The sequence below is a fragment of the Panthera leo genome, chromosome A1 (genome assembly GCF_018350215.1).
Source record: "Panthera leo isolate Ple1 chromosome A1, P.leo_Ple1_pat1.1, whole genome shotgun sequence".
In the NCBI taxonomy this organism is placed as follows: Eukaryota; Metazoa; Chordata; class Mammalia; order Carnivora; family Felidae; genus Panthera; species Panthera leo.
The window spans coordinates 123,592,019-123,605,059 of NC_056679.1; the positions used below are offsets into that span (position 1 = coordinate 123,592,019).

At 37.2% G+C, this 13,041-nt stretch overlaps 1 protein-coding gene and 1 long non-coding RNA gene across 4 annotated transcripts in view; one reads left to right on the forward strand and one right to left on the reverse strand.

The window, feature by feature from the left end:
- The window catches only part of LOC122219976, a 41,076-nt gene that overhangs the window by 27,090 nt on the left and 945 nt on the right, over positions 1–13,041 (forward strand). The window contains exons 8-9 of one of the 2 annotated variants that reach the window (XR_006202622.1): positions 2,383–2,519; positions 4,127–4,215. This is a non-coding gene — a long non-coding RNA (uncharacterized LOC122219976). The remainder of the gene's footprint in view (positions 1–2,382; positions 2,520–4,126; positions 4,216–13,041) is intronic. The other variant, XR_006202621.1, reaches the window with a different exon arrangement.
- Positions 1–13,041, reverse strand: part of DHX29 (DExH-box helicase 29) — a 45,348-nt gene that overhangs the window by 9,206 nt on the left and 23,101 nt on the right. For both annotated transcript variants that reach the window (XM_042938838.1, XM_042938846.1), the window contains 7 exons: positions 11,711–11,854; positions 4,838–5,014; positions 4,061–4,201; positions 2,612–2,756; positions 2,358–2,475; positions 1,662–1,746; positions 629–717 (listed from right to left, as the gene is read on the reverse strand). In XM_042938838.1, the coding sequence (XP_042794772.1) occupies positions 629–717; positions 1,662–1,746; positions 2,358–2,475; positions 2,612–2,756; positions 4,061–4,201; positions 4,838–5,014; positions 11,711–11,854 (899 nt within the window). The remainder of the gene's footprint in view (positions 1–628; positions 718–1,661; positions 1,747–2,357; positions 2,476–2,611; positions 2,757–4,060; positions 4,202–4,837; positions 5,015–11,710; positions 11,855–13,041) is intronic.

Below are 13,041 nucleotides of genomic sequence, written 5' to 3' on the forward strand. Positions count from 1 at the left end.
CCTTTTCCAAATTAATCTGACCACTGCCTCTAGGTAGTCATATGCACTGCCAAATATTGCTGAATTTTCCTAATACAGGGACAGTGTATATATGGATTACAATAGACTACTAAGGTGGTCTTCTCTGTTTTTGCAATATAAACATTAAAATGTTTAAAAAGCAGTAATCTGAATCTGAAGATTCAGGTAAGGTTAAGTGCCAGTTATTATAACAGGTACATTCAATTATGAAAAATATTCATGCTCCCCATTTACAAATGAGGGAACTGATGATTATATTTAATGGTATTATTGGTAAAGATTACAGACCTGAGATTTAAATCCAACTTTGATTCCAAAACTCACACTGTTATAACCTCACAAATAATTATTGTTTCTGTAAAGCTATTTTGCAAACAAATTTACAAAAAATTATGTTCTGAAAATTTTCTTGGAGAGCAGTTTTCTGCAAGAAGTAGAACACTGGCATTACTTACAGGAAAGCACATGGCATGATTTTCTTGGGTATTTGAAAGTTTCCCATAGTTTCTCTGAGGCTTTGGGTAGAATTAGGACATTGGGATTTTCCCTATATGATTCTGAGATTTCTCCTAAGAATTCAAGAGCCCCAAACCCTTTTCAAACTTACTTATTTTCTTTTGTTCTTCCAGTGTCAATTACAAATACAACATCTGGAATAGTGATACCTGTCTCTGCAATATTTGTTGCTAAAACAATCTGAAAATAAAGAAAAAGCGAAAACATTAGGTAACAACTTCCAGCAATCATGACCAAATGAGCCACCCGGTTGCCCCTCTCGTTCTAAAATTCTTAATGGTGATGACTGAATAGTGCACTTTTTGCATTTTTCCTTCTGTATTCTTGGAGAAAACATTTTGGGAATTCCACATCAAATATTCAATGCATATTGCTCTATATCAACTCTGTATTTTGATAGTGAATGCTTGTTTCTCTTATTCATTTGACCTAGGAAATAATACTGGGTTCTCAGACTTAGATGGGACCTAGGTGCTCATTCTACCTCAGTAGCATCTAATTTTTTTTTTTTTTTTTTTAAAGAGGTTGAACTCTTTTCTTTAAACCAAATCTTTGAGGGAAGCTAAAATGTTACAGATCAGAACAGCCTCAGAACCCAGGCTCCTGCACTGCAGTCTAGGCTTTCTGGGAGCTCTAGTATTCCCTACAGTTCTTATATGGTACCCTTTATCCCCTTCTAAATTTGAGAAACTGTCTACCAAGTATCTCTTCATTCAGAATCCTCAACAGAGGAGGCAATGAAAATACTGAGACTATTTCCTAACCTAATGGTCTATGCATTAAAAAAATAATCCAGGATGAATACATGTAGAACAACAATGAATCTGTACAGGATTCAAATAGTTCCTGACATCCAACATCTTTCATGAAAAGGATGGGAAAAGTAGTGATTTTTCTTCCCACAAGCGAAAGTGATGCCATGTTTTTCAACTGTCATTCCCCTAAAAGTCTTGTCCCTTTAATAATGTATACTATAAATTTTCAAATACTTAAGTATTGGGTTCACTTTCTCATTATGTTAAGCTACTGAGCATCTGGAGTCTGCCATGAACTGTGAGACACTTAATTACATTTTCATGAAATATTCAACAGATCACACATAAATTTGCTGTACTGAATTTTACCTTCCTGACTCCAGGAGGAGGAATTGTGAATGCTGCAGCTTGGTCTTGAGTTGAAAGAATAGAATGGAGAGCTATCACTTTATATCTGAAAGTTAAAATCATAGTTCTTAGCAAGAGTTTCTCTTTAGAAGACACTGCAAAGAATAACAAAATTTATTTGCAAATAGCAATTTAAAAAATTTTTTATTATGAAAAAATTCAAACACCTAAGTTATGAGACTGGTACAATGAAACCATATACATTCATCAAAGAGAAAATAATATGAATTTATATGGAATATAAGGTTTCAAGAATTTTCAAAATATGCTTGGATACTGCAGTGATAACCATGATAGCAGTAATAAACTGTATCAAAACAGACACAGTAAACAGCTGAATACCTATATCTGAATGATAAGTTGCACTCTGTAGGGGTTTTGCACTATCCAGTGGGTTGGGGAGGTGAGTCACTATCTTATTCTGAACCACAGGATTCCCTCTGTTTAATGAATTAAAGACACAGAACAAAAGCAGAAATCATACCTAAAATTTTTAGTACATTTAATGCTATAATAGAAATGTTAAAAACAAAAACCTTACTTCACTTTAGACAATTTTAATTAAAGGTAAAAAGACTGAGAATTCTAAGAGTTTTAATATACAAAACATTTTTTAATTTTAAAACTACTTGGAATATAATGAAGATCTGTGGTTACCGTTCAGAAAAAAATCTTCTGTCAGTTGACAGGAGATCATACAGCTGTTGAATGTGAGCGAGGCCTGGTAAAAAGATCAACACTGCTCCTTCAACATTTCTGAATTGGGGACTTCTGTCTGAAATTTTTTAAAAGATAACAATATTCAACATAAGAAAAAAGGTAAGGAATAGTATTTAACATGTTAATAAAATGTTTCCAGTTAGAAAAGTTTTATCAAAACAAATAGAGTCAGATTAGTAAAAGATACATACCTAAATATATAAGAAGTTCCAAAATGAGATCAAGGTTGATTTTATGAGGATTCATGTAGAGAATAGCATGCTGAGTGCGGCTACTATACTTTTGGTAAAATGGATTTAAATCAGCACTTGATCCAGTCTGAACTGGTATATATTCCTAAAAGAAACACAATCAGAAAATGGTGAACAAAAATATTAAATATTTTTATAAGACAAAGAAAGATGCAAATCTGCCCTTCTTATTATCATTATTGTGTTAAAATACAGCAAGGGTACAATTTTTAGTAAGTATTAAAAAGTATTAAAAATTTTCACATCTCATGGGGTGCCTGGGTGGCACAGTTGATTAAGCGTCTGACTTTGTTTCGGCTCAGGTCATCATCTCATGGTTTGTGAGATCAAGCTCCAAGTCGGGCTCTGTGCTGACAGTGCATAGCCTGCTTGAGAGTCTCTCTCTGCCCCTCCCCCACTCACAATGTTTCTCTTTCTCTCTCTCAAACTTAATTTTTTTTAAATTTCACATTTAATTTCATTCAACATCCTTAAGTACAGCAAAACTTTTTATCTTTTCATGTACATACTAAATTAAAGAAGAATGGAAGAAAAACAGAACAGTGTATGCACTGTTCTGTGGCAACTAAGAAGCAGGTCAAGAGAGGTCATAACTTTAATAAGTAGTTTATACCTGCCTCATTCCTATTAGATTCTATTTCGGTTGCTAAAGTCCAGTCACCTCTTTTGAAATACCTTTAATTTTCTGAAGTCTTTCTTTAGTTTCTAATTTCTAACTCTGGAGTTTTAGGGAAAGATTTTAGTTTTTGCTTCTTTGATTTATTTGCTTAACTAGAAGATAAAGTAACTAACTTTGTGTTTCCATCAGATTGGATATAAGCATGAAATATTGTGGATCCAATAAAAATACTGGATATAGTACCATTGGCTAAAATGCAAGCTAATGTAGTTTTATGACAGCTCTAAAAACAAACATGTCACTGAAACTAACTCTCTAGGAAGAACTGTGCTTGCCCTAGACAGCTTGTCTATATAGCTCGGGTTGGCCTATACCAGGACAGCTGCTGAGAGAACCAATGGCAAGGATCGATCTTGACTCTGGGCCTGCCCCACCCTCAACACGTAAGATGTTCAGATAAAATACAGAAAATCATTACAAATTTACTCCTAAATAAGTGATCACTGCTCTGAAGCAGTAAAGGTTGCCTCTTATTTATATGCTCCTTGATTTTTTTACGGGTATCTATAGGGCCAAAATAGTGAAAGAAGATAAAATACCGTAAACCAAAGACTGAAGATTATTTTAAATTTTGCTCAAAATCCTCTCTCTTCCTCTTCTTCCAAATTATACTTGAATTCACTGTGCCAGCCATATGATTTTAAACCTCTCATGGAATGTTATACTTTGGATATCACTATTAGATGTCTTTGAAAATGTTTTCTTTTTACCTGGTACTTTTTTATTCCCCCTGCTTTGCTTGTAACATTAATGGTTATTTCTTCTTCCTCCTCCAGAAATTTCTGACAATATTCTGAGTCTTTCTCCAGTACAAATCCTGTTTCTTCTATTATATCTTCAAGATGAAAAACCTACACAGATTAAGGTATATGAATGGTAAATTCAAATCCATTTCGGTAAATACCATTTTAAAGAGAACAATGGGATCATTGTCTTTTGAATGTTACCAAATGTTAATTTAGAATATTATGAGAAAAGCTTCTTTCTGCATTATTTGGGAATGGAAAACTTTGTTGATATAGATGAGTTTGTCCCTAGAAGTCTCTGGACAAATTACATTATGGTGTATATTTTTTATTTGTGAAAACTGGTTAAAAGAGCAGTCTTTATGAGCTGAACCCAAAGAACAAACATTAATAGAATAAGCAGAAAGGAAGCTTCAAAAACAAGCCTAAATTTGAGAGTTGGGTGAAAAAGGAGTTCCTTACTGCCACCTTCAATCTGGATATAATGGTTTGGACACAGAAGTGTGTTTTACGTTCTGTACTTCTCAGGTGTATCTTTCAGCAGAATTGTCCCTTCCAGCCTCCCCACCCTCAATCCAGGCAGCACTAGCCATCTGATTCCTGAGCCATCTCCAAGTTTTCTCTTGACCTGCAGTACTGTAGGAATAGGTATGGGCTCAGATGACTACAGCCTGTCTTCTGGTGAAACTCCCTAGTAGGAATGTAGTTTCTGTTCATATAGGTGTTTTAAAGAAAACTTACCTCCACAGGATAGCTTCTTCCTGAAATTCTAAGAATAGGGCAGTGTGTGAAATACGTGGAAAACTTTTCACTGTCTACAGTGGCACTCATTAGAATCAAGTGTAGATCAGAGCGTTTCTGTAAAATTTCCTTCAAGATAATTAGTAAGAAGTCTGACTGGACGCTTCTTTCATGAACCTAGTATAAAATGGAACAAAAAAACAATCATATATAAGGGCTACTAAGAGGCTAAAATAATCAGACACTCAAATCTACTAAAAGTTCATATTTATAGTCAGCACATGAGGAGGGAGAGAGAAGCTGTATGTTTCAAATGAGGTACTTGGTAATCTGCTGTGCAAGTCCCTGAGACTTTATCCTCATGTGTTGGGGCAATGATGAAAACACATTAGGGGCACCTGGCTTGCTCATTCAGTGGTGTGTGATTCTTGATTTCAGGGTTGTGAGTTTCAGCACCACGTTAAGTATACAGATTAGAGATTACTTAAAAATCTTTACAAAAAATAAGGGGCACCTGGGTAGCTCAGTCGGTTGAGCATCCAGCTCTTAATTTCGGCTCAAGTCATGATCCCAGGGTTGTGGGATCACGCCCTGTGCTGGGCTCTGTGCTGAGCACAGAGCCTGATTAAGATTCTCTCTCTGCCCTGCTCACATGTTCTCTCTCTCTCTCAAAATAATTTAAAAAATTTTTTACACAGAGGAATCATGTAGTCTGAGTTCAACTTAAAAAAAGAAAACTGGCTATAATATGGAAAATGTCATAGAGGACAGCAACAGAAAAGTTTCAAATAGAGGTTTCGTAGTACTTAAATAATAGTAGTCTATATGAGGGCAATGCCATTTGAATATGGAGAAAAGTGAATGAATTTGAAACGAGTAGAATCAACTGGTATAAGTGATGGGATGTGGGAGGAAGAAGGAATAATCCTAGTTTTACTTTTATCAGGATATTTATGTCTGAAACTCATGAGTGATTTCCCGATGGTAAGGCAAATCTGAGGAAGCTCATCAAACAGATGTTAATTTATGCAGAAAATGATTTTTTTTAAAGGAAAAATAAGGGTAGATCATAAAATAGAGCTAAAAAAATGTGTACGTTATTAAGCACATTCTACAGAGGTAGGCAACAACATCTGGCTGTAAACATACTAGCAACCAGCAAGAAAAGCTATTTAACGCACATAGTGACCATAAACTAAAACAAATCACACAACTATTTGTAAGAATAAGGTAGATGTACTATTCTGAGTGTTACCAAAAAGAAAGGTCCTGAATAGCATAATGAACTCTGTTCCAACATCTGTTACATCCTTCTATTTAACATGATGAATTTCACTGAGCTTTTTCTTTGTTTTTACCAGATTGTTCAAGATGTTAACAGTATTACACTTAAGCACAATTCAGTAAATCATGTAAAAGAATGCTAATACTAAACCATGAAAGAACAGCTTCCTGAAGTTGGTCTGGCTTTTCAATGAGGGTTCACTCTGAGGCAAGAATATACAATAAGGAAAATACAGTCTTTTCAATAAATGGTGCTGGGAAAACTAGACCACCTTCTTACACCAAACACAAAATAAAATGGATTAAAATTCTAAATGTGAGACCTGAAACCATAAAACTCCTAACAGAAAACATAGGCAGTAATCTCATGGACATTGGTCTTAGTAACATATTTTTATGGATTATGTCTCTTCAGGCAAGGGAAACAAAAGCAAAAATAAACTATTGGGACGACACCAAAATAAAAGCCTTTTGCACAGTGAAGGAAACCATCAACAAAAGAAAGGCAACTTAATAATGGGAAGAGATACCTGCAAATGATATATCCAAGAAGGGGTGAATATCCAAAATACATAAAGAACTAAAACAACTCAACACCAAAAAAACACAATTAAAAAGTGGGCAGAGGACCTGAGTGGACATTTTTTCAATTAAGATATATGAAAAGATGCTCAACATCACTCATCATCAGGGAAATGCAAATCAAAACAACGAGATACCACCTCAAAACACTGAAAATAGCAAGAATTAAAAAGATAAGTGTTGGTGAGGATGTGAAGAAAAGGGAATATTCATGCACTTTTTCGGGGAATGTAAACTGGTGCAACCACTATGGAAAAGAGTCTGAAGTTCATCAAAAAATTATAAACAGAAATACAGAATGATCCAGTAATTCTATTACTGGGAGTTTACCCAAAGAAAACGACACTAATGCGAAAAAATACATGCACCCATATTTACAGCAGCATTATTAACGAGGGCCAAGATATGGAAGCAGACCAAGTGTCCATCTGTAGATGAATGGATAAAGAAGATATGGTATATATACAATGGAATATACAATGAAATATTACTCAGCCATAAAACAGAATGCAGTCTTACCATCTGCAACAACATGGATGAATGAAGAGATTATTATGCTAAGTGAAATAAGTCAGACATAAGGCAAATAACATATGAAAAAATATGTATTTTCGATAGTGACAATATGGTGTAGCACTATGGGGACCCTAAGTTTGTCTCATCCATGAAACATAGCTAGATTAGCATCAAGCCATTTTGAACACCTGGAAAGTGATCTGAGAATTAATGCAAAAATCTGCCTAATTTGAGCCAGAGAACTTGGCAGGTATATGGTGCAGAGAGGTGAACTGGGGGGAGAGAAAAGCCACAGAGCCATGGAGGGTAGGGAGCTGTTTTTGCAGAGACAAAGAAAAAGGAGGAAGACTGCAGCACACCGGGATCACGCAAGCAAAGCACTCCCTTTAAGAGGAGCTGGAGAGAAAGAGATAAAGAGTGAAAACACTTGCAGGAGACTGGACAAGAAATCTGTTCCCCAAAACTATTGATGGGGAGGAAGGAGAGGGTTTCAATACCACCAGGCTTCTACAAACAGTGGAGCACAGAGTCTGAAGTTTCAGAGCTTAGAGCCTGGGGCGCTCTGATGAGGAAGTAGGGGGAATCCCCGGGAGCATGCAGCACAGTCTGAGGGGTCCATGTGCCACATAGGGAGAAGCGGTTCCCCTGTTTGGAGTGCCTGTGGTAGAGGCCATACAGCCTCCCTCCAGGCCAAAGTCCTGGTGGACCCTGGAGAGCTGCCATGTTTACTGATATTGGAACAAAGACACGAATACAGCAAAACCTGGCACTAGCTATGTGTTGTGATTTACCATAAACTCAGAGCCTCTGCTGCTGTGCGATCACATGAACATTTTCTGGGACAAGACAGCACCAGGCTGTTGCTCAATGAGACCCTCCTCCAGAGAATCAGCATGGGTCCGAGCAGTGGATTTTTCAAACACAGCTCCATCTGAGATAAAACTCTGGAGGGAGGCACCACCTGGCAATCAGATAGCTTGGACACAGGGTAAAGGCGGGGAGTGGGTGGCAGCCTGAGACAAAGGGGTGATTGAGGGCATGAAATTCACGCACCAGAGACTAGAGAGCTGGGTAAGGCCATTTTCACCATGCACAGATGACCCCAGTGAGCTAAGCAGCACTACCAAGTGGAGAAGGGAGCCACTGCACCCAGCCCCACCCACCTGTACCCTCCAGGGACATCCCTTAGAATACCAGAACAAATCCCTTCTACCTGCTTAGCTTACGGACTGGACTATATAATGTGCTGCAAAATTGCAGTTCTAGGTAAACTGGATATAACTTCATTCAAGTTTCACTCTGTTTGCTTGTTCATTTTCTTTGCTTCTGTTTTTCCTTCTGTTTTCTTTTTCCTTTCTTTTCTTTCTCTTTCTTGGATACAGAAAGAGCAAATTTTTTTAATTAAAAATTTTTTAATTCTATTTTTATATTTTTTTAATTAAAAAATTTTTTAAAACTTTTTTTCCCTTTCTCTTTTCTATCAAGCTTCTCTCAACAAGTAGACCAAAACACACCTAGGATCTAGCTTCCTTTATTTTTTGTTTTTTTAAATATTTTTAATTTTTAAATTTATTAATTTTTTCTTCTTCCAAAATGATACAATGGAGGATTTTACCGGACAAGAAAAAACAGGAAGAAATGACAGCCAGGGATTTAATCAACACAGATATAAGTATGATGTGTGAACTAGAATTTAAAATTACGATTACAAGAATACTAGCTAGGGATGAAAAAAGTATAGAAGACACCAGAGACTCCCTTTCTACAGAAATAAAAAAACTAAAACCTAGTCAGGCCAAAATTAAAAATGCAATAACCAAAATGCAATTGCGAATGGATGCTGTGATGGTGAGGATGGATGAAGTAGAGCACCTAATCGGTGATACAGAAGCTAAAATTATGGAATATCATGAAGCAGAAAAAAAAGGGGGAAACAAAGTCTAAAGATCATGATACAAGATGTACAGAACTCAGTGATTTATTCAAGAGTAACATTGTATCATAGGAGTGCCAGAAAATGAAGAGAGACAAAAAAGGGCAGGAGGTTTACATAAGCAAATTATAGCTGAAAACTTTCCTAGTCTGGGAAAGGTCACAGATATCAAAATCCAAGAGGCAAAGAGAACTCCCATTAGATTCAACAAAGCTGACCATCATCATGGCATATCATAATCAAATTTACAAAATACACAGACATGGAAAAAATCATGAATGCAGCAAGGGGAAAAAAACTCCTCAACCTACAAGGGAAGACAGATCAGGTTTGTAGCAGATCTGTCCACAGAAACTTAGCAGGCCAGAAAGAAGCGACAAGATATATTCAAAGTGCAGAATCGCAAAAATGTCCAGGCAAGAATTCTTTATCCAGCAAGGCTGTCATTCAAAATAGAAGGAGAGATAAAGAGTTTCCCAAACAACAACTAAAGGATTTTGTGACTACTGAGCCAGCCCTGCAAGAAAATTTAAGGGGGGCGCGGGGAACGGGACTCTTTTTTTTCTTTACATTTTTTAAAATGTTTATTTTTGAGAAAGAAAGAGAGACAGATCATGAGCGGGGAAGGAGCAGAGAGAGAGGGAAACAAAATCTGAAGCAGGCAGGCTCCAGGCTTTGAGATGTCAGCAGAGCCCAACATGGGGCTCAAATTTGTGAACCATGAGATCATGACCTGTGCTGAAGTCAGACGCTAAACCGATAGAGCCACCCAGGCGCCCCTAAGGGCGGGGGGTGGGGGGGGGTGGGGACTCTTTGGAGAAGAAACAAAACAAAAACACACCAAAAGACTAGAAAGGACTAGAGAATATCATTGGAAATGCCAGTTGTACAGGCAACACAATGGCACTAAATTATTTGTTTTATTTTTTTTTAAAGTTTACCTTTATTTTTTTTTATTTATTTTATTTTTATTTTTTGAGACAGAGACAGAGCATGAACGGGGGAGGGGCCGAGAGAGAGGGAGACACAGAATCAGAAGCAGGTTCCAGGCTCTGAGCCATCAGCCCAGAGCCCGACGCGGGGCTTGAACTCACGGACCGCAAGATTGTGACCTGAGCTGAAGTCAGACGCTTAACCAACTGAGCCACCCAGGCGCCCCTTAAGTTTATTTATTTTAGAGACAGTGCATATGTATGAGAGCATGAGCCGGGGAGGGGCAGAAAGAAGGGGGGAAGAGAGAATTCCAGGCAGGCTCCACACTGTCAGTTCAGAGCCCGATGCGAGACTCAAACTGACGAACCACGAGATCATGACCTGAGACAAAGTCGGACATTTGAATGAGCCATCCAGGCGCCCCTATTTGTACCATTTTCTAAGCAAAAGGAGGAAAATGACCGAACAATCTATATGTAGTCTATTAATTAAAAATCAATGAATGACTGAACTTTAATACTGCCTTCTGAATTTAGTGAATTAACAGACATTTATAAAAACTTTACATCAGGGAAAATTTTTTAAATAGTTCTTGTATAATAGAAATGCTATGTATCTTATTTCTTCTTGACAAAATCATGTACAAAGCAAATCAGTTTACATGTGGTAGGCTACTGCACCATTTAAAATAATTCTAATGGGAGGGGCACATGGGTAGCTCATTCGGTTAAGTGTGTGACTCTTCATCTCAGCTCAGGTCGTAGTTTCACAGTTCCTGGGATCGAGCCCTGAGTTGGGCTTTGCTGCTAAGAGCAAGGAGCCCACTTGGTATTCTCCTTCTCCTGCTATCTGCTCTCCCTTGCTTACAGGCTCTCTCTTTCTCGCTCTCTCTCTCTCTCTTTCTCAAAAAAAATAAATAATTCTAAGGGGAAATTTTCAATTTAAACATTCAATTTAAGTGTGCATTAAAATTTTATCCAAGGACATACAACTCTTGATTTCTGCTCAGGTCATAATCTCACCATTTCTAAGTTCAAGCCCCGCATTGGGTTCTGCACCGACAAGGTGGGACCTGCTTGAGATTCTGTCTCCCTTTCTCTCTGCTCCTCTCTCTCAAAAATAAACATTAAAAAAAAATCTGATTCAAGGAGGGATATATCTATAGAGTAAATGATGAAGATTTCTTGGTTTTTTTTAGTACGAATTAAGGAAAATCCTTTAACAACCAAATGTAGTTAAGAGGCAGTAACACACCACAGACTGCATCCAGATGGCCTCAGTTTGAACCTCCTAGTTGCAGAACTTACTGGCTGTGTGAACTTACACATAGTATTTTAACCTCATTGTGCCTCAGGGCAACTGTCAAAGGAGATAACAAGATCTACTTCACTGGATTTCAGGAAAGGTTAAATGAATTTATATATATACAGTCAGAAGCATATAGCAAATGCCATATGGTATTAAAACAATTAACATGAGACATATTTGTTAGAGAAAATTAAATTATTATATACACAAGGGCATTTAATAAGCATGAAGAAAATGTTAGGTAGTATTAGAAATAGCATCCTTTTAACGTGAAACTGTTTAGAATTTATCTGAACACGACTACAGAATATACTCACCTCGTCTACAATAACATGAGACACATTGGTTAGGAGACCATCTTCCTGAAGTTTCCTTAGCAAAACTCCTGTTGTACAATAGAGTAACCTTGTAGATTCACTAGCTCTAGATTCCATCCGGATCTGATATCCACACAAAGAATTCTATAGGGAGAACATAAGGTTGAGATAAGATTCTCATAAGTGATCTGGGAAACAAGAGCTAAGAAATGAAGCACAGGTGCTGATCCTGCTACTAAGTAGGGCAGTTTAAGGAAATCTAGTTAAATTAAATTTTTTAACTTTTTTTATTTATTTTTGAGAGAGACAGAATGTGAGTGGGGGAGGGGCAGAGAGAGGGAGAGACAGAATCCAAAGCAGGCTCCAGGCTCTGAACTTTCAGCACAGAGCCCAATGTGGGGCTCGAACTCACAAACAGTGGGATCATGACCTGAGCCGAAGTTGGATGCTTAACCGACTGAGCCACCCAGGTGTCCCAAATTAACTAAAATTATTGTCCCAATATCTTCAATTGTATAAAACTATAAAATTTGTTCTGCTAACTTAAAAAAAAATTTTTTTTAATAATTATTTTTGAGAGAGCGTGAGCAGGAAAGGGGCAGAGAGAGAGGGAGACACACAGAAGCCGAAGCAGGCTCCAGGCTCTAAGCTGTCAGCACAGAGCCTGACACAGGGCTCGAACTCATGAACTGTGAAATCATGACCCAAGCTGAAGTTAGATGCCCAAGCAAATGAGCCACTCAGGTGCCCCTGGTTTGCTAACTTTAAACAAGAAAAACTTTTGATCTTTTCAAAGTGTTGACACAAAAGCTGTTCACTCCAGGTACCATCAAAGATTGATTATTGTATTCTAATTAAATTATCTTGCAACAAAATACTGAGGTACTCAGGACAAAAATTTAGAGCAGTTCCTACAATTTGGTCTACTTTTCTGTCAAGATTTCATAAAAGCTGCCAGTGTTAAAGAGCAACTGGTCTCATACCAGTAGTGGTGCCTCATGGGAATCTTGAGGTGACTTCTATTCTCATCACATTTTTTTATTTCTTCAGTTATTTTTAAAATAATTTTTTGTATGTATGTAATGTCTGCACCCCATGTGGGGCTTGTGAACTCACAACCCTGAGATCAAGAGTCACAAGCTCTACCAAGTGATCCAGCCAGGCTCCCTTCTAAGGTCATTCTTTTATTTGCCATGTATGTACATGTCTGTTATTCTCTTAACATAAGTTCCTTATAAGATAGAAATTATGTCTTTTTTTCTTCTTACATTCCATGAGAGAAATCCATACCATGTTTCACAAAAATTTTTAGTGAAGGGTTACCTATCTTA